Genomic DNA, 27,482 nt, shown 5'->3' on the forward strand with positions numbered 1-27,482 from the left:
TAAGTCAAAATCCATGGTGTGCCACGAAGGGGAAGGACTCGCATTTCCTGCGCTGACTGCGTTTCTCCGTCTGTAAAAGCAAACCCTGTGGGGTTATTTTTTTATTTATCCTGTGATGCTGAGCGTGGGCATCTTTCCCGACCCACCACCCTGTTTTCAGCAGTCACATGAAAGCAGCAGCACCCTGGGGGTGCCGGGCTGGACCCACCACCCCAGCCACAAAACCTGCGGGTGCTGCCTCCCATGCTCAAGGCCTGTTCTGACCAGGACCAAAACAATCCAAGGAAAACATATTAAAAAGACATTAGTTTGTTTGTTTTCTGCTAAAGAGCACAGTATACTACGCATCAAGAATTGCGAGGGATGAACTGGTGTCTTTCCAGCTTAGGGAAGGCCTTTGAACCCACGCAAGTTATTTATAGAGCCTTTTAGAAAACAGCGCTCTCCCATTTCTGCAATTTTGATGACAGGAGCAGTTCAGGTTTTGTCAAAAATAAAGCAACCCCCTACATGATTGACTGGTGTTCACCCCACACCCCTTGTGAAGCAGAACTGAACTGAGGATTAGGGAAAGTTGAGGCAAAACTGAGTCATAATCTTAATATTTGTTTTGTAAGTAGTTCTCAAAATGTATTTTGCCCAAACTCTACTTCTTTATTAGGTTTTTAAGACAAATAGTGAGGGCACTTCAAGGAATTATAGAGGGTGACTTGTTATTGATCAAGGTAGGACTCTCATCTCTGCTTCAGGCTGCCTCATCATCTATCCCTGAGCCCTCTTAAGAGGATGGGGATGTTAACAGCACTAACATGAAAATGGGAAGGATTATAGACAGAGCTCACAGACCCACCCAACACATTCCTAAAAAGATCAAGTATTCCCCTTAAAAGATTGTCTATTAAAATAAGCAACAGTGAGTATTTTCAAAGAAAGCTTGAGTAAGAAACATTTATTAACAATAGCTTTCTTACCCTCTTGTTGAAAAGGCTCCAGTGATTTTGTAGACTGTTCTATGTTTCCAGAGACTTGTATCTGGGGGTACAACCCTCTAACTATACTCCTGAGACAGAGCATAACTACAAGAAGGCTTACAAAACACTTAAACATACCTTACACGACAGTGCAAATAAAGTTAAAACCAAAGCATCTGCATTTTGTACTTATTTTCATAGCTGGCATAGCTTTTATGAGGCTGTTTTAACATGGTAACTTCTCCTGTTCCAACCTAAGACAGATTTCATTTGCATTTTCAGCTGGTTTGCCCCAATTTACTGGGAGTCCCTTCAGTGGGCTCCTACTTGCATTCCCTGTGAGCAGGAGCCTGGCTCAGACTGTTGCAGTCTTGACTAACCAGATGCAACTGAAAAAAAGATAAAAATCAAAGTCATTTGGATAACATGCCAAGAAAAAAAACATTTCCATAAGCCACAAGTTGGAATTGAAGCTATCAGATCAGCATGAGCACTAGTGATCTCTTCTGGGGTAACAGTTGCTCCTGTGCTTTGGGAAGAGTACAGATTCATGAGCATGAGCTCCACGTGAGCACTGTTTTTGCTAGAAGCGAGGGCTCCATTAACCTCATTTTCCTTCGAGGTACAATGAAGCAATAGCTCTACCCAGGGTGTTCTTCTACTGCTGCAACAACCCAAGTTCTGGATATTCCTGCAAAAGAGTCTTTGCTTACAGTTACCAGAAGCTCAAGGCTGATAAGGTCACCAACTTGGAAGCAATGAAACAACCAACTCTGAGGGGTTCACATTGTTTGAACATTTATTGCAATTCAGTGTCAAAAATGTTTTACAAAAATACATTACTGTCTGCACAGAACAGCTGTAGAAATCAGAGTTGAACATGCAAGGGAAGAAAAAAGTGTGCAAATTTATGATGGAAGGATTTTAACCACACAATAATATTAAACAGAAGTCTTACTATACAAGGGACGCCTTTCACTTCATATCACCTCTAGTTACAACTTTAAGGAAAAACAAAACAGAACACACACTCTCTTCCATATATAACTAGATATTTATAATTACTGCAGATTAGTTGCTAAAGATGAGCATGTTTGCTATTTCAAATTAAAATGTTCTCTTGGGAGCTGACCTGTTAGCACTCCGTGCAGTACAGGATGGCTACAGAAATGCGAGTTCCACCCTCAGCTGCCCTCCCAGGAAGAGAAGCAGCAATACTTGATCAATGGAGGAGGAATCTCTCTGGTGTTCAAGGTATTAATTTACTAGAGACTGCTGTGTCAAGGACAAGATGGATTTGTCCTCTCTAAGGCCAGATCCTGCAAAGCTGATTTGCTATCAACGAATTCACTGGAGGAAGATGTGGGATAGAGATCAGGCGCCGGTAAAGACACTGAGACAGCCCAGCAGCCACACGCTGACAGCTGCGTGGATGGCTGGCCATGTCTCCAGTGCCATTAGCAAGTGTCCTTAGAAGCCATGAGCTGAGAAAAGCAGCACAAGCAGAACGCCAGAGTCCCAAACCTTGGAACACGGAGTCTTTATCAACCTGACCAGCCACCAGCTCCCTGGGCTCTATGTTTTTGCCAACAGGCCAGCTAGGAAGAGTGGCATTTTAATTTAAAGCTATGTCTTTTTGGCAAGGTGCTGATCTGTGGGGAAGCTGTGTAACGGGTTTGTAAGAACAACCCCAGAGGACAATGCTGGTTTGCTGTACCGAGGAGGAGATAAGCGCGAAACAGCACATCTGATTTATTAGCTACATAACAGAATTTGAAATGTTCCTGCTCTAAATTAAATTTTAGCTACTAAGGGCCAAAGAATTTTCTGGGCAGGAAAAGCTGTTTTAGTACCTGCATTATGTTCTAGAAGGCGATAGCTTCACAAGAGTAATTGAAGTCAAACAGAAATGGGAACACAAACAGTTCAAAACCTGGGGGCAAAGAAAAATAATAAAAAAGATATTCCCATATACAGAAAGTGGCAGGGTGCAATTAAATGTTTACATACAAAGCAATGTCTTCAGAGCAATACAAGTTTTCCTAATCACTTTACAAAATAAAAGGATCTAGAAACTCCCACAATTAAAAAGAAAAAAAAAAGGAAACCCAAACAATATAAGAGGAGGTGCACACATTTTATGATCAAATTTTACCATACCATAGTTAGTATAAATGGCTTAAGGTATGTACAGCTGAAATTGTGCCTCTTGAAGTGGCTATCACATTAAAACGAACTCCAAATACCTGCCTCTTCTAGAAAGCTGAAACGGAGATCTCTGGGATCTCTCCCTTCCTAAGCCTCCTCCCCTGCATGGATCTATTTTTTCCTCTTCACAGTACCACATTCTACACAGTTGCACTGGTTAACACATGCTCTGAAGATAATGAGATTTCTCCGGATATGCTGGCAGGAGAAATCCCCAAAGAGAAAAAACCCCTCCTTTCCTATAGCATAAGAACTGATGCATGTCTAATGGGAAAGCATCAACTAACTGGAAGGTGAAATGTCATTTGAAAAGAACGTTCTACTTCCAAAATACAAGTAAAAATCTGTTTTCCTTTCACAACAGCTTTGCCGCAGTTGTCTTACAATAAAGAGGTCCTTTTTTGCGCGAGAGCAGCCTTGTACCATCCTGCTTGGAAGCTCCTGTTAATCACAGTTGGTTTTGTTACTCTGCCATCCTCAGCCAAGCAGATGCCTCTGCACTGCTAAAACACTGATCGCCTTGTTTATAAGTGGTTAAACTAAGGTATTTGGATGCAAGAGCATTTTGTTTTACATACAAAACAAGAGTATGGAATTCACCATAATGTCTCCCTGTACCAGCCACTGGAGAAACAATGAGTGATCAAAGTCTTATTTGACAGTTGCTGTAGCAGGAGGGTAATGACTGAGGCAGTAACTGAATGAGGCTTATTCTGTTTCTTTTTGTTTAGTCCGTTTTGTTCTCCACTACAATAGTTGCTTGGTTTTCTGTTGCTTCAGACACCGACGGCAATATCCCAGCACCTCACACGAGCAACACACAAGTGTCTTAACAAATCATCTTCAGCACTTCGACCCTTTAAGATCTAGGCAGTGCAGAGAAATCAGAAAACACGTGAATTGAAGTAAGTTTTATAAATAGGAGCCTCAGCTGCACATTAAGCATGTTGTCAGCATGACCCTGGGCAGAGGATACTGAATAAATTCTGGTCAAGACCAGTGAAGGGCTGATAGAGGCAACAGCTAGAGCTGAGACATTCCCAAATTGCAGCTAAAAGCAGGGATTTTGTGTCTTGCTGTGCAGGGAATGCACTAGGCTGGATTCAAACCTGAGCTTAAAATTCACCCAATGTCACAGTCTCACAGTGGATAAGTTGTTATCTGCTAAGCACGGACTGGGCCTAGGCAGAACCCCCCAGCATTTCATACCAAAATACTGTTACCTCCCCATCACAACAGGCTGGTTCCCTGTGGATGGCAGAGGCAAGACTAAGAGACAAACCAACCTCCAGTCAGAGCTGGAAACAGAAGATGCCAAGGGGCACAGGTCCTCTCGCTGCTAGAATCTCCAAATATAGTGACAATGCTTCACTTGCAGGTTTCTGTCCTTAATGTTCTCATTCACCAAGCCAGATTTCAGCCTTGTTCTACCCACTGCCATCAACGCGGGAATGAAAGCAGAAACTGGCCTGCCTCACTCACAAACATCCCCCCAAACAAACACAAGTTCATTTTTCCAAGGTAGCGGCTTTTAAATCACTTTCAGCTGACATGAATACGACCAGCAGGCTTACGCTTTCCACCCACCGTCAAACTGATGGATGGGGCAGCAACACCAAGATAAAGTGCCCTTATCCCGCACGTGGTTTCCACTCCTCTCTGGAGAGTGCCAAGCTCTGGGCCATGGCTAAGGGCAGCATAGGCTCACCGAGCTCTCTGGAAGAGCAAAAGCTTGGGTTTGCTGTTGCAAGGCAGGAGAAGGGCGGTTCTTGGCAGCATTTTCCTGGTTTTCTCCTTCCAGCCTTCCTCCCCACTTTCCTCATTGCTCCATCTGGAGGCAGCTTCTTTTCCCTTTTTGCATCTCTTATGATAGTATGCAAAGTGATTTAGTTTGCAAAAATGCAAATACTGTCAATTTTTTAAAAAATATAAAACAGCGGCAGAAAAGCGTTGAAAGTCAGTTATAAAAATGTAAAAAAAGGAACAGAATACTTAACAATAATTAACTCAAGTAGTTCTTCCTGAATTGTCCTGAGTACTCCTCTTCCTCACAATTCTTTGTACGTAGTCACACACAGCCCACTAAATATTTACCCTTCCGAGGTATCCTGCTTATATCGTGCACAGAGAAAGTGCTATACAGGAAATCTACTGGCAAAAACTTTCCACTGCAGGTTTTCAAATTGTTACATACGAGCTGGATTCTTCTAGCTCCACTGTAGGGAAAAGTGAAGCGTTGTACACAACAGAGGAGACTGTGAGCCAGATCATGGCCACAGTGAAGTTTGGAGTTTGACCACTTATTCCATAGGACTGAAAATTTAGCTCTAGGCCAGTGTTAGAGGATCCCATAAAGGTCAGCATTGGAAGCAGAAGGGACTAGGCTTGGTCTTTGAGATGTCCTTGGCACAGACAAATAACTGAAGATGTCAAGTGCCATGTTGGAAATCCCTCGCTCGCCCAGTCCTGACTGCTGCCTTTTGAAAAATGCCAACCTATTTCTTCATGCTGTCTTGCTCACCACCTGAACCTCCAGGAGTCTGAAATTAAACACGATGCTGCCGGTCTTCCAGTGACTAAAAACCACATCATTTCACTGTGTTCAACAGCCCAGTTGTCTCTATATTTTACCAGCTCCAAAGTGACTGAATTCACTTGACAGCAGTGCAAATACAGAGCAGCATATATGTTGGAAAACTAGGAAAACATGGGCTTGAAGAACCAGATTCTAACCTCACTTGGGATTTCAACCACTGCAATTAACCTAGGGGAGTTGACATGAATTTACATTGTGAGATTAAACTCAGTCCTTTGTTTCTCTATAATAGAACTTCCTCCCTTTTAGATAATCTTCATCCTTGTAGCTTCTCTGTTCCCTTTTGCTGAGTCTTTCATAAAACCAACAAGTTAAAAGAGGATGGAGTAAAGTCTTAGGTATTTATATGGTGCCTATCATCTAGGCATTCAAGCACTGAGTAGAGCAAGAAAACTAATGTAAATAGGTAAGCATTAATACAAGAAAAGATGCTTACTATCACACACATTTCCCTTTAAATCATTGTACAAAATACAAAAGTTCACATTGTACACTGGATTTTTGTTTGAAAGGTACTCAATCTATTAGAGGTAGAAAGTGGTATGGTGCGATTCTCTTTTGCAAGTAGGCTTGAGTTCTGTCCTACATATTTCAGAATGTGTCCTTTTTAAAAACACAAAAGTATTATTAAACTTGTCACAGGGATATTTTTCATAAATATTTTTAAAACCTCATATTTATAAATATGTACGCTAAATAAAACCAGATGGAGAAACAGTTCAACAGTCCTAGCCTCATATTGCTTTCTCTCTATTAGAAACAAACCAAAAGAGTTCTTATGGTTGTGGGGCAAATTCATTTTTAACTTCTAAAAACAAAAAATGAAGTTTTTTGCCCTGTATCTTGTACTCTGACCATAAAAAAGGGACGCTGTACAACATGCTGCATTTATACACCAGTCCTACAGAAGTCTGTATTCCTTAAGTGCTGCACGTCAGTGAGCAATTTCACCTTTCATCTCAGAGATCCTCTTGTTCCTTGACTCAGGAGCTTTGAACAAACATGAATATTTACACTATTTACAAATGGAGTGTCCAAGCTCAGTGGCATGAAGTGTCCTGTAAGAATATCGTAAGCTGTGGTGACCCGAGTTCAGAACCTGAACAAGTTGATAAAGTCTTGCGGCGAAAGGGAGGTGGAGCAGGTCTCCGGGTTGTTGGCTGTGCAAGGGTGATCGGTACCCTGGGAAAAGAGAAAACAATTCCATTTAGAGAGACTGTGGAAAAGGTGCCAGAACATCAGCCAACTTAGCGCTGCCCCTCTGCCAGATGTCCCACTTGCGAATAGACAGAGCAGAGCCCAGAATAATATTTCTACTCTTGTCAAAACAGACAGCTCAGAACTGGGCTTCAGATTTTAGGGGCTACTGGCAAGTGAAGGGAAATAAAACCAGCAAAGATCCAATTCACAATTTTCCCTTCTCTGTGGAAAGAGAGGCTGGACCCTACCGTCAGCTACAGGAGTTTAACTCCAGAGACATGCCTTGGATACCACCACAGTGGCCAGCAGATTTTTTGTCCTGGGCTGTTTTGTAGCCATCGGCTCTCATTCCCGCTAATCCTGCTGCCAGGACCTCCGTGGAATGGAGTGGGTGGCAGGAGCTGGTGGCAGTGCTAAGATGATCTGCATGCAACCCTACAGTATGGACACCACCCTCCCAACTCTGGCCTTGATGGCCGCCACTCTTGTTCAACATAGAGAAGACGAGATCTTTGAAGCACAGAGGAGAAAGGGTCTTAATAGCTGAGGAAGGATGAAGATATAGAAGAACACTAGGTTACACAGGCAAAGGACCTGCAGCACCCTAAACCAGCTGCAATCAGAGGAAGCACCGAGTGCCCTGTGGCTTGTGTTCCAACCGAGTTTGTCCCACCAGCACCTCATACCTTCCAGGAGAGGATGTGGCAGTGCCTGCACAGCTGCAGCGTGTCACCATACTGCTCCTTCCGTGGGTAACACCTTATGAGCTTGAAGTACATCTTTTTCCAATCCAGCTGTCCCTTGTCAGATAAGATTAGCCGTTTGCGAATCTTAAAGACAAAAAATATCGAAATTGTATTTTTTTTTCTCTTTAACTCATGTTGTTCTCCTGTCCCTTCCATAAGTTTCATCCTTGCTGGTCCCATAACGGTTCCCTTGTAACACCAAGAAAACTCCTCCTCTGAATATCCAGCTATAACCAGCTTCCTAATGGCAAAGGCCTCACCCAATACCGTTATAAAGTTCTATCCCCGTTTCACAAATATTACTGTATGAAAGCTTGAAATCCTGGGAGCTATTTCATACTACTTTAGCCACTGTTTCTGGCTGGCAGAACAGCAAGTACAATTGCATTTAACAATTTCAGAAGTATTTTGCTTTTTCATTAACTCTAAGAGTCTGTGATTTAACACATTAGCCTGGGAGACACCTGTCTCTCTTTTGGGGCTCATTAGTTGCAGAGGCTGGCTTTGAACGTACTTGTTAATACAAGTAACTTCCCCAGAGTCACTTCCAAAGTCAGATCCAGAGTGAGCAAAGACAGCCACGTCCGCAGAGAAGCCTGGCACGTGGTCCCTGAAGTGCAGAGGTCTGGTATAAACACCCCAGCCATTCACCATAAACAGAGAGAGGGATATTTGTTTGTTTGTTTTTAAGTTTAGAAGACCTCAGAGAATTACTAGCCTGCAAAAGGCCAAAGATGTTTACACAGGTACAACATGGGTAGCGGCAAGGCTGTTTTCCACATACCATCCTGTCACTCACAAAACAGCTCAGAGAGGATTTCTTGCTCTAGAGGGCAAGAGAGTACGACTCATGGCTCATGGACCACATCCACAGATTCTCTGCGAGGGCGTCAGTCCCTGGGATGTCGGGGTGATTCCTGGAGCTTGTCTGCATGTTTTCCCCACACACGTGGGGCAAGAAGCAACTGCATGACTTGCAGTTATTACCACCTGGATTACTAGGGTTGAAGAAGTTCACCGTATGACTAATTCCTCAAGCTTTTATTTCAGGAATCATTGCTGTGGCATGCAAAGCCCTCTACATAAATCATCTGCGCAGCCATTCTCCTGCCAGCCTGTATTATCAACTTGCGGCACAGCCCTTAGATCCAACAGATAGTCAAGTAAGAGAGTATCCTGTGTGTGTTTGTTCATTAGCTAGTGGGTCACAACAAGCAACTAATGGTAGTTTGTGTCACTCCTTGTACCTGTCTGTCCGTGAAGTGGTACTGGCAGAGTTTCTTCCACAGCAGCCGGTCTTCGCTGAGCACTTGCAGGTCAGGAGCCACCTGACCGAGGCTCACCAGGTCTCTCCCATCACTCAGTCGCTGCATGATGTTCAATTGTAAACACAAGGGCAGGTCGGTCAAAGTGGTTCCTTTAAAGGCAGGCTGGAAGAGACAAACCAAATTGAGCAATTTTAGCTTGCAGTAGAGTTACTGCTTTTTAAGCGTTGCTCTTCACATAGAAAATAAGCAGTATTTCCCTCTTCAGAATGAGGAGACATTTTACATAGAGACATTTCACTACCTGCCCCAGAACAGTTTGAGACACCCTCAAAGAAGGGGACACGTATTTGTATTACAGTAGTTAGAAGCAAACTTGTGGTCTAAGCATCCTTCTCCCCTTCTTTTCCATCCCACATCCATACTTGTGAGACTGCTCCCAGAAGCAGCACCACCAGCTTTCACTACAGCAGGACATCGGCTACGTCGTGGTATCAGCTGTTAACCATCCAGGTCTCTCCACCGTGAGAGACACTGGCATTACTTCTCCAGTTCAGTCTCCTGTTACACGCATTGCTGGGAATCTCGTGCTCTTCTGCCATGTGTTTTAGCTTATGTCGTCACAGGATCCTGCTGTAACCACAGCAGTGGCTGATGAGTACCCACAGCAGGATTTTCCCTCTGCTGGCAAGGCTAACTTTTCCTCTGTGAACACTTGAAAGACCTGCCCCTTTCCCATCAGCTGCAGCCATGGTTTTCCAGGCTGTTCAGCTGCACCAAAGCACATCCTAGTCTAAAGAGCCAAAAGCCACCTTTGCCCCCCATCCACCTTGTCTATGTGGGATCCAAGACTGTTTTGCAAGTCCACGTGGCAGCACAGCTCCAGGACAAACTCAGAGTGATGGATCAGCAAGCCATGCACGCAGGGGAACCCAAGGCACACATGGGAGCAAGGCATCAGCAAGAACCGTGACTCTGGGCTCCAGTTGCTTCAAAACCAGCCCCAGCCTTATTAAGGCAAACAGCAGCTTTTAGGATTGGGCCCCAATGAAGAAACAATGTCAGACAGATGTGCCAAGTTTATCATTTACCCTGCACAGAGATGCTGCTATTTTAAGTCGCAGAGTCACAGCACCCATCTTGCAATTGGCAGAGCTATTAACCATTTCAAACAAGCAGCATGCAGATGACCGTCAACAGGGGAACACTGCACAAGGCTGCTTCTAATCCTTCAGTCCCATCTCCATCCATCCCGTTGCATGAGGAACTCCACAGGCACAACAAATATGTTTGGACACAATCGGCTCCCACCTTCCCTTCAGCACCCCAGTGACCAGCCTGCCTGGACCACCCCCCACTGCCCAGTATCTGCAAGGACCACAGCTTCTCAACCTCCACCAGCAAGACAGGCCTGAGACAACCTCTCCAGAGGGAGTGAACCATCTCTGCCATCTCCAAAGGACACTTCCTTCCATGACAGCTCTAATGCTGCATGCTGAGAGTTAAGCTGCAAGCATACTGCCTGGTGACACAGAGATGCTTCCTTGGTACAATCCACAAGTCCAGACAGTGTCCCTGCCCATCAGTGCAAACTGAGGTCACATTTTGGGGTAGGAAGAATGCACTGGAGCCTTGGATCACCTCCCACTGATCTCCCTTGCCAGCCTGTCTTTTGCATTCTCCTGCATTCTCTCTACACAGAAGCTTCACTGGGGCACAACAGGCAGGACTAAGCTCAGACTCCTGGGTTAAAAAAGCCCCCAAAGCTTACACTTCTGTCTCATTTCTGAAGAAACCAGTATGACTCAAACAAATCCTTACAGGTTTTCTAAGTCAGGGCCAAAGACTTATCTGCTACTTCTTTTCCCTCAGTACTCCCTTCCAGGACTTTTCAAACATTACTTTTTTTGGAGAAAGAACACAGATTAGATGAGAGAATATCAGTATGCTGTCACTTTCTGGACAGAGATTTTTTTTTTTTTAAAGCAGCTCTATCACAGACAATATTTTTGCAAATTTGGATTTTTTTTTTTTTTTTGTTTAGGTCTTGGCTGTTGCAGTATGTTCCCCCTCCCAGATACATCAGCAGCACTCAGCCCACTGTAAGCAACTGGCTGCACAGAGCTGAGCTTGTTCTTCCTTCCTCTAAACTTGGCTGGTTTTGTTCTAGCTTGACCTGAAGCCCTCTTCAGCAGTGTGAACTTTTTTTTTTTGCAAGCTTGAGATCCATTTTATTTATTTTAGAAAAGTGTCTGTAAACACAAAAGGCAATTCCATTCACAAGCAATATTTTTATTCGTTTTTGTCTGGATAGGCAGAGTTCTTTGAAATGCTTATCTGTGGTTTTAGGAGTCCCTAGAGGGAGAAATCCCACATTGTATGACTGAGCTGAACAGCAGGAGGTGGGTCCTGACCTGCAGTGCACTCAGGGCAGCAGATGCTGGGGTGGTGCTGACCCTGGCAGCGCCCAGGACAGGGCAGGTCCCCAGCCCACAGACCTGCTGTGCCCCAGGAGCCACCGTGCAGTGCGGCTCCTGCTTCCCCTGCAGCCCAGCACCAGGAGGGACAGCAGAGGTGGGGCAGAGACCACCATCAGATTAGGCATTGCTGCTTCTGAAGTTCTTCAAACTCACCAGAACCTCCCAGAGTTCATCTTCTGCTGTGTCCTGCTGCCTGCATTACTCTAACCAAAGGACTCGAATTGTTTCCTGCTGTTGCCAGAGAACACAGCCATGCAAAGTGATGGAAGCAGGCCCTTTGATTAATTCTTTGCAAATATCTCTCTGGTTGATCCACCAGGGAAAAAAAGCGCGCTTTTTTTTTTTTTAAAATTTCCTTAGGCCATGCCTTGGTCTACCCAAGTGGAAAGTTCACAGTGCAGCTCATTACAGAAAAGTCCTACAAGGGGCACACCAGCACAGAGGTCAGCACTGGGGAAAAGTGTTATTTTTTTTTTCCACCTCCATGCATACTCCACAGAAATTGTAAAGTCTAAACAAGTTTCTGGGCAACTGGTTGTAGGTGTCCTTGCTTGAGCAAGGGGGTTGAACCAGATGACCTCTACAAGTCTTTTCCAACTTCAACCCTACTGTGATTCTGTGGAGTAAGCTCAGATTTGATTCCCATGCAAAGCCAGGTTAGGAATTTATCAACTAATACATCTTCCCCATCCTCAGACACTGTTGAAAAAACAGATGTTGTGAAAGCAGGACTCATCTGGCTGGAAAAGGCAGCTCCAGACTACTGGAAGAATCACTGATATTTTCAGACAGGAAGCATCAAGTTATGCAGCTATTTGGAAATTTGCATTTAATTTACAGATTAAATCTAAAAACCTCAACTATCTGATAAACAAGTTTTGAAGGCAATTTCTCAGTTTGAGAAAGACCAAGCTGACTTTTCATACTGAGGCCTAATCTCTCAAGATTCTTCTTGAGAAGGGGAGATGGTTCCCTGCTCTGCTCTGTTGACCCAGCACTTCATGGCCACTAAGGAGTCAAGCCACGGTGTGTGACCAGTAACAGTGAGCGTGATCCTGCGTCACGCACATTGAGCTTGAATTAAGGGACACAAATGATATTAGGAATATATCCAGTTATTCTGGCAGCTCCAGGTCCTTCCCCAGCTCTCTGTGCTTGCACTGGGAGTACAGTGGGATGCAGTCACCCAACCGGGAGCTCCTACACGAGAAGGTTTCAGGAAGGAGCCGCATTATTTTCAGGCTTTCGGATTTGTGCTTACCCTGGTGATCTGAATGTTGTTCAGTTGCTGCTGCCAGTGGAGAATACTCTCCATCCTGTGCACCCACATGTTGATGTTTCCAACCAGGACAGACTTGCCAACTCGTTGAACCAAAGTGCAGAGGGAAGTGTAGAGGGTCTGCAGCAGTTCCCGTATTAGCCTGATGTTCTGCTGATCTTCAAGGACTTTGGAGGAAGGAAAAAAAAAAAAAAAAAAAAGGTTAAAAAGGGGAACTGCCCAAATCCTTTTCTGAATCTACATATTTCTCAGGCAAGTATCATTACCTGCTATAGCCTCACAGGCCAAGAAAGCCAGCCTGCTCTTTTTAGAGGAAAGCACTTAAACATAAGCCAGGCACGGCAGGTTAGACAGCAGACAGAAAGAGATCCTCCCAGGATAAGCAGATGAGATCTGCCCTTTCTGCAGCACTTCCCATTTCCAGCCACTGGCAACCAGCCAGCTTTCCCCTCCGATATGTGCGGGAGGTTATCTACTTGCAACTCTTCCCCATCCACCCCAGCTGAGGTGCAGGGAGGCAGCTCCAAATCTCCTTTCTCATTACGTTCACACACACACACACAGGGCACTCAATTTCCCAGGCTTCAGCCAGAGCTAAAGCATCAGGGAGGAAAGTGGCACATCTCAACCACAATTCAGCCCCCCAGCAGGTGAAGACAACCCTTGAGCTTTCTTCTCCTCCAGAGCAGCGGGAGCACTTGATACAGCAGACTGGTGACAACGCAGCGGAGGAGGCTGCAGATGTGCCAGGCTGGGGGCAGGAGCAGCCGGTCTCCTCTGCAGTCAGAAATAGGACTCGGTAGGATGCAGAAGGGGTGGTGGTAAGGAAAGTTGCAGAAGGAGGAGTTGCCTCGCCGGTACCTACCAGAATACAGACATTTCTTCCCACTCCCCCGCACCACACGGCCCTTCACAGAGGAAAAGCAGAACTGCACGACAGAAATAAGCAGCAGTGCCCCCTTCACTCATCTCGTGTTGCCTGACTATTTGTGAGGATGTGGTTCACACCGAGCACAGCAGATTAAATCGGACTCCCCCTCCTCCACCTCACTGCTTCTGTTTCTTACCTTTCTGCACCACTTTTTCCAAAATGTTCATGTAGTTTTTCTGGGCAATGCCACTCAGTGACGTCAGCTGAGACTTTGCTATCAGCTCCAACAGCTGTGGATAAAAATAGAAGTTGCAAGCCTTAGAACACACAGATACCTTTCTAATCTTAACTCCTGGTCACATGACACAGCAAAACAGTCCAGAGACTTGTTTGCTGCTTGAAAGTAAAAGGGGGACAGAATAACAGAGCAAACTAATGTAAAGGGGGAAGAGAGCAGAGGCCAAACAATTAAACCTGTATCAAAAGAGGCTGGGGGAAAAAAAAAAAGCATACTAATGATCTTTGGGGGGGGGGAAAAAAAAAACCAAAACACAACACACACAAACCAAAACAACAAAAAAACCCAAACAAAACTTGATTTCATGGTTCAGAGATGCAGAGAAACCACAGAGCAGTGCTCTGACTGACAGGCTCTATTCACACCAAGGGAACAACGAGCGGCCAACGTCACCGTCCTTCAGTGGGGCATAAACAAGCAGTGTCATCAGGGAACATGAGCAAACGCCTGTTTGGATGAGGATGTTATTGATGGGGCATTAATGAGAATCAGACTCCACAATTTACGTCAAACTCTGGGGTTGCATGGGTTTTGTCAGAGTGCTGTCACCACCACAGAAAGGTTAAACACTATATCAAAAACAAGCCCTCCCCCCAAGAAACTCCTATTCCCCCAAGGTTTCCTCCTCTCTGTTCAGCTCTTACAGCTGCAACACCAAACCACCTCTCCCTGTTTGTCCTGTTTACTTGTTAACCTCTCCTAATGGAAACTTCTCTTTTACTTTCAATTAGGATTTGCTTCCCATCACCGATCTGGCTCATGTACAAGCCGAATGCTGAATTTGGGCTGCAGTTGCTGAGTGAAGCATTTGCCCCAGGGAGGATGTTACCCTCTCCTCCCCGGCTCTCTACCACCACCAGCACAGCCATGGAAGTTTCCCATGGATCACGCTCTGCAGAACATGTGGCCTGTGATCTTCCAAGCCTTCCTCCCTTCCCCCAGCATTACATAAATACAGGCTGTCCACGTGTCAGTCCATTTGTTTGGGATGTACATAGCCTTCTGTTTTAATTTAGAAAGGAAAGGAAAAACCTTTTATGCTACAAATCAATCAACACATTACCGCATGACTCGCTTATTAATCCTTTATCATCTGCAGCTACGCTATCCTGTTGCTGGCACCCCAGAGAAGGTGCAACTACTTGTGTCAAGTAACTAAGATGGCTTTTGACAAGACTTGATAAGTCATGAGCTGAACTGTTCCCCCTGCTAGAAGAATGACAGGAATGTATCCAAAAAGTCACCGGCAGCTCGCCATGAAGCGGGGAGCTCCGGGAGAGGCATTGCTGTAGTCATTCCCCTGCTCTCCCCGTCTGGGGCGCTGGCATGTGACAGCCAGTTTGGAGCAGTGAAGTCTCCTGGAGTGACCCATCCCTTCTTCTGTTTAACTTCCAGGCTAACAACATCATCAGGTGGCTTTGAGTTTACATTCTGTTAGTGCTTTGCACAACCAAGAGAAAACAAGATGAAAAAAGACCTGCGCTAACCCCCATGAAGGGCAGGCTGCCTGTGTTCTTGGCTCATTTCAGGGAAACAAGAGATGCAGGAGAGTTGGGTCATGTTTGGTGCGCAGGCATCAGCAGGTCTTCTCGCTGTATCAGCTAGACTGAGACCACAAGGACTAGATACTCTTAAAAACAATGCAGTTTGCAAAATGTTTGGAAAGTTTTAAAAAATGTATTTTTTAATTTCATTAAATACTGAAGGGTGGAAAAAAAACCCAACAACAAAAAACAGTGTCCCAAAGTAGTATGTAATACTCTGCTTAAACTAAACTATTTGGCCTTCAGACCTTTGATCATAGCAAGCAACTTGCCAGACTCCATCTGTACATTAGCCACACAGGCACCCAGATCTGCTGTTCTGTGCATAAACAACGGCTGTCTCCAGCATGCACCGCGCTGGAACTGGCATGGGGACAGCTTCCTCCAGCCTGGGTGTTCGCAATGCTGTGCCCATTACTGAAAATTGCAAAATGCACCCAGCGATAAGCATCACGTAATGCCATACCGCTAAAGTGAGTCGCCAGGGCCATTCTTTAAGAGGAACAGGGATTAAAATCTCAGTTCCTTGAAGAACGCTAAATTGGTACAAAATTAATTTAGCCAAAGGAATAGATTCAAATTTGCCTTGTCTGTGTTTATCAAGGTTCAGTTTATGTTCAGTGAACCAGCTCAGATATCGTGTGACCTCCCTTCCCCTGCAGCAATAAACACAGGATGAAATTCCATATGAAAACTATGTTGTAGACACTTCTAGGACTACTCCAGTCCCCAGGGACCGCTGGCTGAAGCAACTGGCTAGCCCTCCAAACCAAAATATAGTTTTTATTCTTCTGTGCTCATATAATACACACAAAACACCCCCAAAAACACAAACAAAAAACCCCGTGTAAACACCACAGTTCACCCATGCCTCACGTGCTCCAGTGTATTGAGAGTCTTTTAGTGTTGGCACAGACCCAGCCGAGTAGGTTCTCAGTTAATGGACTGCCAGATTGGGGTCTACAGCATTATTAAAAAAAAATAATTCAGTGTCTCCACTTGCATAATACAAACTAAAAGCAGACTGACAGATTCAGATTAGTGCTGAGTAGGGTAAAAAGGCTGGAGAGCTGCAAGCGTGTGCTCTGATGCAGTTGCATTAAGTCCAGCCCACGCTCAACTGAGAGGGACAGATGGTAGGAGAGAGTGCACAGGGAAAGGTTAAGAGCAATTTTAAAAGGCCTGCTTTTCAAAACCACTAAGTGACTGCATTCCAGCCGATTTTAACTGGAGCTGGGAAGTCTGCAACATCTCCGGGAAACAGGGCATTAGATCCCAATTCACACTTTCAACTCCCCAGAAGCTGAAAAAGGTGACCTGGTAGCTTCCCCAGAAAATCCTTCCTACTGCCTCGCCTGTATTTTGTCTGTCCTCAGCGGTCTGCCAGAGCCACAGGGAAAAGGCAAGAGATGCAGCGGGTTTTTCCAGAGCCTCTGCAAAGCTGGCAGCATCTTCCACAGCAGGGCAATAACCTGCTCACTTCCCCACAAGCGTGATGGGGCTCCTGCTCAACCCTCACTAACCATCCATCTAAAGCAGTCAGTGCAATGAACCGCTTGGCTCCAGGAGCAGAGCAGGTCCTCCTTCTCCTCCTCCTCCCATAAGCATAAGGAAAAAACAAGCAAAACGGTGCCAGGTGGCAGGGAACAAGAGTCTGTTTCAGGGCCATGAGAACATGTTGCTCTGCACAGCATTGCTGAGACCTGTGACAGCCAGATGGCACTTCTGCCGCTCAGCTCAACACCAAGGTGTGCGGGTAATCTGTACTCCGGATAACCCACAGCTAGGGGCTTATGGCACACAGAGCCAAAAAATCCTCAGCGGGCCACCTGCACCAAGCAGGAGAGTGTAGCCCTGCCTCAAAAAGGGAAATGCTTTGTAATGATTAACATCACAAGTCTCTGAATACTGAGGTGTAAATTCCCATTTGAATATCCCACAGCAGCTATAGGGAAGCTGGACTGCACCCTGCTCCTCCTGGTTGGGAATGTGGCTCCTCAGATCTGGACCCCTTAGAGAAATACATTGCAATTAAAAATTCCTCCTCCAGCCTCTCCTTGCTCTCACAGGCCTTCACTTTCTGTGGCTGAAATGTCACACTGGGTTTTGGCTGGGAGGTAGAGCAAGAGAAGGGCAAGTTATAATGATTTACAGCACAGGTGCTGACAGATCTCCATGAGACAGCATGAAGCTGATATTCTTTCAGCACAGTATAAATCCAGGACTCCCGGAGCTCACTGCTATAAAAGCTTAAGAAACAAATTTAAGAGACTATGTTAGCAGGCTGCACACTATCTAAATCATGTTATTCCAGAAGCAGTGCCCATGCAGCTAAACCTGACCTAAGCTTTTATGATCAGAAACAGCACCTTCCCTTGAGACATCACTACACAATCATCCCATGACAAATCTTGCTGAAAGAAGCAGCCTGCAAAACCTCACTGTCATCCGAACAGTGTTCCCAAAGGAGAACCAACAAGTTCTGGGCTGCAGGCATTTCTGTCTCTGCTGATACTACTTATGCTTCCAGTCTATTCAATAAATCTGTAAGACCAGAGAAACCGGGACTGCTTCAAGACCAAGAACAGTTTGGGTCCTCTGGGTCAATCCCACACCTCCTTACTAGCTCTAAAAAAGGAACATTGTCCTGTAACGTGTAGGCAGATGCTACAGTTCAAGTGACGAGCAAGGATCAGGTCACAGCATCAATACCTATACTTAGCACTTCCAGCCCTATATCAGCAGACTATCAAGACAAGATTGATGTTGGAGGAAAATGTCTTCCACTTCAGTCACATGAACTCACTTGGCTACAGCTGATGGTATTTACCCATGAAAAATACCTGCTAAGCTTCGTGCAGCTCACACCTCCACCTCACTTGAAGGTACCCATTTTATCACTGCACCATTAAAAACTTGAAGAATGTAGTCTGAGTATTGCTTAAGTAGCAGATGCTTCTGTATGAAAAAAGAAAAACAAAGAGCACTGAAAACACTGTAGCACCTAAGTTCAGAGAAATTCAGAAAGGAATGCTTTGAGAAAGGCAAGTTGATGTTCAGCTTGAAAGCCCATTTTGCTATCAGCAGTGATGTAGCTTATTTCTCTATAGGGCAAATGTGGGTGTAGCCAGCAGAATCCCAAGCCTGCAGCTGTTTCTCTCCTTTCTTCCTCTACAGGCATCCTCATATTCTCTCCCTGCCTCCAACTCTAAAATTCCCTCCTTGGAAAGCATTTGCTTGATGAACTAAGTAGTGTGACATTAATCAGATACCCTGAGCAACAAGTGGAAGTAGAGAGAACAAGGAGAGGGAGGGAAGGGAAAAATGTTTTGCCTGCCAATGTTCAAGGCATTTTCCATGTGACAGATTGCTCATCTGTGTGCTCTCAGAGGCCTGCGATTTGCAAAGGACCATAAACAAGATCCGCATCTAGGCAGAGTTTTTCATGAGTAAGTTTTGTACATTAGACATTTTATGAGCTACTATCCACCGGAGACTTGGCTGATACAAGCCTTTCATTTTAAAAAGTCAGTTTTATATTTGATCCATGGTACCAGGTTTAATATCTTCTTTAATCTGCCAAACCACAAGTCAGCCTCAATTAGAAAGCTTCATACTTCTCAGTAGTGCTGTATCCTTAAAACTACTGGGGGAAAAACTACTCTTAAAAGCTCAGAAGAGAGGTAATTTGTTGAAACAAGGACACATGCAACTTCATACAGAACACTGGTATTTTGGATACACAGCAGATTTGGGATGCTTTTATTAAGTCCTCACAGGAAAAAGGGGGAAGGAAGAGAAGGTCAGCCTGAGCCTCCCTGCGAGACCACAATGACTTCACTGAAATTTGAGTTTACTCTGAAAAAAAAAATTAATGGGACTTCTGCTCAATCATTGCAGTCCCATGTGAGACACGCATTGCTTAGGGCTGAGCAGCAGAAGCCCATCACGTGGCACAGCACGACCCGAGGCCACGCTTAGCTCAGGTCTTTGGAGTTCTTAGTTGTCATAAGACAGTAAGTCTGCCAAAGGGATATCTGGAGCACCAGGTACAGGTTTTATTTTATTTTCCTCTTTTATATTTGACAGCCTTGGCAAACTGTTCCTTCCACAATAATCCCCCGAAGATGACAGGACAGTGTGTTTACATATCTGGTATCAGAAAACACCGAGTACCGCAGCACTCGTGATCACCTTCTCTGCACAAGCAGGAAAACAAGTTGTCCCAGGACCAGCAGAACTGCAATAGCCCAAGTTTCCATGGACTTGCATCCCACTCTGCCTCCCCCAGCATCCACAGTCCTGGCCACCACCCTTGCAGTGGGACATCAATGTGATTGCCAGTGACCTTCCTGCACAGGGGGGGTGGGTCATTGCACCCAATGCCTGTACCTTCCCCAGGTGGCACAGGTTTTCACAGGCTCCTTGTCACCTAGACAACAGGCGAACAAGTCAAGGTGAACTTGCTCAGATCATTGGACCTGTTGGAGAGGGTCCAGAGGGCCATGAAAATGATCAGAGCAATGAAGCACCTCTCCTATGAGGAAAGGCTGAGAGAGCTGGCGTTGTTCAGCCTGGAGAAGAGAAGGCTCCAGGGAGACCTTATTGTGGCCTTTCAGTACTTAAAAGGAGCCCATAAGAAGGCCAGGGACAGAATTTTTAGCAGGGCCTGTTACAATAGGATAAGGGGTGATGGGTTTAAACTAAAGGAGGGGAGATTCAGGCTAGACATGAGGAAGAAATTTTTTACAATGAGGTTGGTAAAACACTGGCCCAGGTTGCCCAGAGAGGCGGTAGATGCCCCATCCCTGGAGACATTCAAGGCCAGGCTGGACGGGGCTCTGATCTGGGTGAAGATGTCCCTGCTCATTGCAGGGGGTTGGACTAGATGACCTTTGAAGGTCCCTTCCAACCCAAACTATTCTATGATTCTATGATTTCTTCTTCAGGCACTTTTCATGACATTTGACTCTGCAGAGGGAAAGCAATACCAATGCTGCTTGCTCCAGAATCTAAAACCCGAACAGCTGGTGCCTCACCAGTGATCAACTGCTGATGAGATGTGAAAAGGAGCTAGCCTCAGTTAATACCGGGTTGGTGTGGTGTTTTTTTTTTTTTTTTAAAGCTTATTGAATTCTAAACCTTGATAAGCATTCTGAAATTTGAGATCAATTTGCAGAGATCACCTGCAAATAAATGCACAGCTCTCAGGACAGTAGTTCCCACAACCACTACCACTCCCCTTGGCCACCCCGAGCCAAAAGAGAAGTTCTGAGCTGTTATGCAAAACCAGAGCATGGGGAATATGGGGCTGATGACTCCTTCCTACCAACTAATGGTGTCAGGACTAACCAAATGCTTCAGCCACTGAAACTGTTGCCAGTCACACAGGACTAAGGGTAACCATGATCCTTAACACAGAAGCTAAGATCAGTGCCTCCAAGAGGTTCAGTCCATTCTCCCATTCCCAAACCACTCAGCTCCCCCAGAGTCTCTCCTGTATGACTTCAAAAGGGACAAAGCTCCAAGGAGCTGGAACCTCCTGTGCAAAGAGGTCCCCACTGCTCTATGGCTTCTGCAGGGAGCCCATGCTCCTTTTGGGGCTACAGGAATCACATTGAGATGCTGAACTGAAAACTCAGGGATTAGAAGCTAAGTTTTCTGGGTTTCGGAAGCGAATTTCACAACTGAGAAGTCATAGGAATGCTAGACTAACAACAGCCCATCTTCTACATTACCACCACCTCCCTCCCTCTCTATTTTAACAGATCGAAGAGGTGGTTTTGGGCATCGATCCACAAAACTTCCATCAATTACTTCACACAGAAAAGCCCAACACCCCCACGCGCATGCTTGGATCATCTTTGCCAGTGCTTCCCATCAGCCAACTGGTGCTCAGTCCAGAGCCTCCACCACAGCAAAATAAACCCTGGCCTTTCACTCACCCTCACAACATAGTTGAATCGCCTGGAGTCCAGGATAGCGCTGGAGAAGTCAAGTCGGTTGAAGGCTTCTCCCAAGGTGCAGTAACCATGGCGCTGAGAAGCAAAAAATAAAAAAGTCTGGGTCATGTTTTGATAGACATGAGTCCAGACAGCACCGTGAAGACGTGACCCAGGGCACCTCGATTTGGCAAGCTAATGGGTACAGAGCATGGGACCAGCTCACAGCCGGAGAGGGCAGCCCTGTCTCCTGCAGAGCTGTGCTTATTGACATCAAGAGTGGGCACGGCCCAATGTAGATTGTGGTAGTTTCCCAAGAGTGATCCAAGCTCTGCTCATGACCCATCAATTTACAGGTGAGAACCAGCCACACATTCCCAGGGTTCAATATATAGTGCAGGTTCAGAGCGGTCTCGTACAGCCGCTTCTCTCCATGAGCACAAGCTGTTGTGATGAATTCCAATGATTTTCCATGTTAGGACTGTACTGGGTGAAAGCCAAGAACAGTATTATGGCTTGGTCTGCAAATGGCTTTTTTTTAACTGAGGGAAGCAAACAAGTCGTATTTTAAACACATGTACAGAACCTTGTACAGCAAGCCCTGGCTCCCTGATTGGGGCTTAAAATCATTACTGAAATTCCAACCACAAGCCAGATCTTCTACTTATCTTAAGAGCTTCTGCTGATTTATATCAGCATAGGATCTTCCACTACTTGGAAAAAAACAGTAGAAAAGGGGACAAAGAACCTATGGAGGCACTCACCTCTTTCGTGCTCCCCTTGTGAACATAGATCCACTTTTCCTGGTGGAAATCTGTTTGGACAAAGACATTTTGCTCAGTTAATCCTCCACCCTGCAGGGGGCTGATCTCTGTTCTGCTCGCAACACTTACTGCCCTTTTAGTGCAAAGTAACTTATTTTTTGTTTACACCACCACACTTGAAACCAAAACTAGTTACTTGCTCAGCTGCTTTGTTTCCATACTGCTTCATTCGATACTGCAGCCCTGAGCCTTACAAAGGGCTTGTGTTTCAATGACACAGCTCAAGACTGTAAATGTTTAATCTGCCAGCCACAGATATACCATAGCACCTCCTCATCTTTGGTCCCAGACAGTAAGTGTGGCTGACAGCCAGGTTTTGTTGTTATTGATTTTATTAACTATTCATTACCTTGGTTACAGGCTTGGGATTGAATGTCAAATTTGAGGTTGAGCAAAAATGTCATGAGACACCAGGCATGTGGGAGAGAGCTTTTAGCAGTGAGGTCAGGCTCCGAGGAGCATGCTTGTGCTTGCAGCTAACTTGCTAAAAGGAAAAACCCTATTCAGGACCAAATTTTTCCTATTTCTAATTGCCCCTCCCTTCCCTCAGAAATGGGAGTTGTCCCATCCACTCCCCAGAATAGCTTCCATGTACCCACCACATGCTGCTAACCAGGTTTGCAGAACCATCCTTGCTCTAACAGCAGTTATGCTGCTCAATCCTTCTCGCACTCCATTCTCACAGGGGCTTTTGACCTTTCTCTTCCACCACACACTGGCAATTCAATAGCTCAGGTAAGAAAAATTCTCCTCCCCATCCTGCTGGACTCCTTTTCTTAAAGGAAATATTGTGCTCTTGGAGTCTTTTTCCACCTAAGGATGCAGCAATGTACTCCTGCCCAGTACTGTGAGCCCAGGGACAAACCCAGTCTTAGTTACAGGCACACAGACCCAGCATTGGGCCCTTTTAAATAGTAGGTCACAGCACAATCCAGCCAAAAACTGTCATGGTAACATTTGTTTGTTCAGAGAACCGAATACACAGAGGGGCCCGATTTTGGCATCAGTTTCCAAAATCCTGGGGGATGCACAATGAGCTAATAGTAGTGTGGGAATCATAACTCATTTCCTCTGTGTATATTTACATTTGTATCCTTCACATCTGACTCCAGTACCTATCTTGCAATCAGACCAACGCAGACCTTGCTGTCCCTGCAGGCTCCCCCGAGTCCTCCCCAGCACGAGACCCCGGCTGCTCGCTGTGCACACAGGAAGATTTCAAACCTTCTGTTGTTCTGAGCGAGCTGAAACCTTATGTCTTTTTTCATGCACTCCGCACACAGCGATAGGATCAAAGCTTACATTCAGGCTTGTAGCCTCCAGTAATGTAGATTAGTACTCAACATGCATATGGGAGGAAGAATAAATTTAGCCTGTTGTGCACAAGGAAGTCTACAGGGGGAAAAAACTGGAACTGGTTCATTTGAATGTACCATAGGAAAAAATTACCCTCCTTCTGATAAACACAAATGACAAAAATTTGAACATAACAAGCAGAACTCCTCAGAGCAGGGATTACTAAAAGGGGCATAAATCTTCACATTAAACTGTATCCAAGTTCTCTGCTTGGGTCAAACATGGGCGCAAAGCCCTTTGAGACACTCTGGAAGACTCCTCATGCCCTCAACAAAAACCATAGATCTGAAGCATTTTCCATTTTTCTGCAGCAACTTTTATTAAAAATAAAGCCCAAATAGACATCTTACATTGAATCTTGGTTTTGTTATTCAGCAGGTCTTTTTTCCTCTTCTTGGCAGCAACATCATAGTTCAGACTGTTGAAGAGATTCTCTTTGTTGTGATCATCCTTTTTACAGAAACTGTGAATGACACAACGCAAGGATTATGTTTATTTCTGCACTCTGCTGAACATTATGTTTCCTGCAAAGAGAGAAAATACACAGGTTTTTGTGGTGAGCTCCAAAGCTGCCTCCTTCCAGGCTTCTCTCAAGAAGTCTGCATGCAGTTTTTGCATCTAGAAATGGTATTTTTAAATGAGCCTCTGGTGTCTCATTTCTGTGCTAAGATACCCAAACCAGACAGCAGCAGGTAATGTAGATGGCACACTTAGTACTGGGACACTGCTGGGCCATATTCCTTTCCTTCTTTTAACCTGTTTCTATGTTTAAATAACACCATATCCTCCTACTGTAGGTTGCAGATTCCTCTGAGCCAGTCAGATTTCTACAGAAGGGCATATTCAGACATCTGAGGACATGTATATATATATATGCACTCAAAACATTTATTAACAAGAGTCCCTACACAACATTCTTTCAAGCTTACAGGAAAAGCTTAGCTGAGGTCCAGACTTGGCTAGTGGTTTTCCAAATGCCACACAGTAGTGACTGTACAAATTAAGAGCTAGGATCCCTTGTCCAAGCACACCCGTCTTCTGCATTTGCTGGAGCCCTGCTGTAACTATATCTTTAGCAAAGGGAGCTATAACCCCTTATTTTCTTTGAGGGCAATAAAAGTCCATCCATAAAGACTGTGCATCAACATCTCCACGTTCTGCAGATCTAAGCAGCAGTGTGAAACTGAGAAGCCCCTGGGCAGCCACAGTGCTGCAGCACAGATCCCTGGGGTGGCAGGGAAAGGCAGCACCCACCAGGAGCTCAGGGTAGAGTCCCCTGCACACAGCGTGCTGCCCGGAGAAGGCAGGTGATGCACCCAGGAGAATGAAACAGAGACACCCCACTGCCCTAGCAGGTTGCAAGGGACACGAGAGTGGCTGTCTGCAGGTCTAAATTCAAAGAAGGGTCCCAGGCATGGTCTAAACTCAAAGAATGGTCCTGCACCTCACTGCACCTCTCAGCTGCTGTGGCTGGGACATCGCTGGAGCTGTGACAGGCGCTGAGACATGCTGCTTTTTGCAGTGCTGGGCAAGCTGCCTCTGCGACAGCCATAAGGACCCGTACACAGCCAGGCTGCTTCCTCTACAGACCTCATATTTACACTGTTTAGCCTCCAAAAACAATGCGAGGATCATACCAGCTCACACCTCCAACAGCTATTCAGTGCAGGCTCCTGCAGAGTGAAGGCCACAGGACAAGGCTCCTTGTTTCCCCCTACTGATAACAGCATCACCAGCCCAGGCCCACAGCCAGGAGAGGGACATTCGCTGTCTGTCAGCACAGCCACACCACCAGCATGCACACAATCAAGTGACCAAGTCAGTGTGTCAGCCCCATGAGAGACCTGGACCTCTTCCAGCAGATCCAGATGGGTGTTTGGCACCTGCACATGGCCCCAGAGGTGGATGAAACCTCCCCCAGCTCCAGGGCACCACAAGCCTCAGGTCCCCCTTACCACTCCAAGGTGCCCCTCACAGGGCATCACATCTGCAGGGAGGGCACCGCTGCTGCTCCCCCACCACCCCACAGCAGCAGAGACAATACAGACAACATTCACAGCAACAACAGCTTGGGGAACCAACCACTCCTACCAGCTGGAGCTGGCACAGTAGAACCTAAACCTGAGAGCACAACATCTCAGCTACACATTTCCCCCATCCATGTGAGAGACCAAACCCCGAGAACAGAGTAAAGCAGTGAGGAAGAAGCGTTTTTGAAGTGTTCAAGCTCATTTTATCAGGATTGCACAAAATCAGTAATAGGCCAGGTTAACATGCCCCACGCAGTGGCTGAATCCAAGCCCAAGAGCACAAGACAGACCTGCTTTAAATCTTACATATGTCAACAGCACACCCTTGACTGTTGACTTCCTACTGAATGACTCTGTAATCTGAAACCTTCATAACAAGAGCAGTGGATGAATTCCAGTATGGGAGGCAGATTATTCCCCAGTTTATGTACTGCCAGGTTTCCATATGCTTCTCCAAGGCATCTTGACAGGTTGCACAGTTGGGCACCAGGACCTGGCATGGCAATGACCTCAGTCTTGGGCCAGTGTGTCACCTGCTCACTTTCTAATGGGAAAGGAGATGTACAGATCTGTACCAAACTCTGTATTCCCAACACAATCACACTATCACCAGCCAGACATTTTTCTCCCTATTTACATATGAAATGCTTTGGATTCTAAACTTGATTTTTATTTACAGCTTGCATAGAAGAGGGCAAGAGATAGAGACCTGCTACATAAGCCTCCTTGCACAATAACATCTCAGCAGTGCTTCACAGAAAACCCCTGTTTCCTCCAAGTCCCTTTGTCGTGGACATTTCTGGCCCAGCCCTCAGCCCAGTCCCAGCAAACCCAAACCCGCCTGTGCACAGCCGAAAACAAGATGCACAAGGGCAGTTCGGTTTCGACAGGAGCGATCCGTGCAGAGACCATCCCACCCCCGCTGCTGCCAAGGCCTCCTGCCCGCAGCTCCGCACCATCCGGGGGGGTTTGTTGTTGTTTTGCAGCCGGATTAGTCAAGCAGCACGCAAGGGACATTACTCATGGCCCGGGGAAGGTCAGACACAACAGCCTTCTCCCTCCACAGAGCCGGGCAGCCCGAGGAAGGGCCGTTTTGGGGGGAGAGAAGGGGGAGACACCCCCAGAGGCCCCCAGGAGCCGCTCAGCGATGCTCCCCGAGGGCACAGCGCCCGGGCCGCGGGGCAGCGACTGTTCGCAGCTTTTCCACCCCAGCCCGCAGCCGCAGGAGCGGCCCGGCCGCCCAGGGAGGCGCAGCCTCCGCGCCCAGCCGGCCCGGGACCCGCCGGGGGTGCGGGAGACCCGTTTGGGGTTCACAGCGGGCCCGGGGAAAGCCGCCGAGCCGCTCCGCCGGCAGCCCCAGTCGCCTCCGCGGCGCCAAGGCCCGTGGTCACGGGCAGGCCCGCACGGTGACCCCTCACCGCCACCGGCCCGCGGCGCTCGGCGGCCCCGACCGCCCCCGGCCCAGGGACGCGGCCGCGCCGCCGCTCACCGCCCCCCCCCCGGCCCGGCCACCGGCAGCGCCACCGCACCGCGGCGCCCCCTGGCGGCACCGCCGCGGGGTGGGGGGGGATATACCGGGAGCGGGGCCGCGGCCGAGCCGCCCGCGGTACCTGCTGATGTCGGCGACATAACCGCCGCTCTTCTCGTCCAGGAAGCGCGTCCAGCCGTCGGCCGTCTTCACCCAGTTCTGCCCGGGGGAGCGCCAGTCCTGCCCCAGGAACGGCATGGCGGCGGGACGGAGCGGGACCAAACCGGGGAAGCGAGATCAGGAGAGGCGGCGGGACCGGGTGACGGTACCGCGGTGGGTGCCGCGGCGGCGGAGCTGCGGGCGCGACGCCGCTCCGCGCTATTTATGCGGCGGCGGGCGGCGTG

General features: G+C 46.7%; 1 protein-coding gene across 1 annotated transcript; it reads right to left on the bottom strand.

Moving 5' to 3' along the window:
• Nucleotides 1–1,762: 1,762 nt before the first annotated feature.
• FBXO32 (F-box protein 32) lies at nucleotides 1,763–27,482 on the bottom strand. The gene is made up of 9 exons (XM_065628423.1): nucleotides 27,221–27,482; nucleotides 23,931–24,043; nucleotides 22,165–22,214; nucleotides 21,404–21,496; nucleotides 13,813–13,906; nucleotides 12,728–12,912; nucleotides 8,969–9,151; nucleotides 7,662–7,805; nucleotides 1,763–6,957 (listed from the first exon to the last, which is right to left on the bottom strand). Exons 1-9 carry the CDS (start codon nucleotides 27,334–27,336, stop codon nucleotides 6,868–6,870), a joined length of 1,068 nt encoding a protein of 355 aa, XP_065484495.1. The 5' UTR covers nucleotides 27,337–27,482; the 3' UTR covers nucleotides 1,763–6,867.

This window comes from Caloenas nicobarica, chromosome 2, assembly GCF_036013445.1.
Source record: "Caloenas nicobarica isolate bCalNic1 chromosome 2, bCalNic1.hap1, whole genome shotgun sequence".
NCBI classification, from domain to species: Eukaryota; Metazoa; Chordata; class Aves; order Columbiformes; family Columbidae; genus Caloenas; species Caloenas nicobarica.

Excerpts from the sequence above, each read along its gene's own strand:
- FBXO32 (XM_065628423.1), bottom strand. The coding sequence starts at position 27,336 with ATGCCGTTCCTGGGGCAGGACTGGCGCTCCCCCGGGCAGAACTGGGTG. Across the intron at positions 24,044-27,220 it reads TATGTCGCCGACATCAGCAG|TTTCTGTAAAAAGGATGATC; the intron begins GTACCGCGGGCG and ends TGTCATTCACAG. Across the intron at positions 21,497-22,164 it reads ACAAGGGGAGCACGAAAGAG|CGCCATGGTTACTGCACCTT; the intron begins GTGAGTGCCTCC and ends TTTGCTTCTCAG.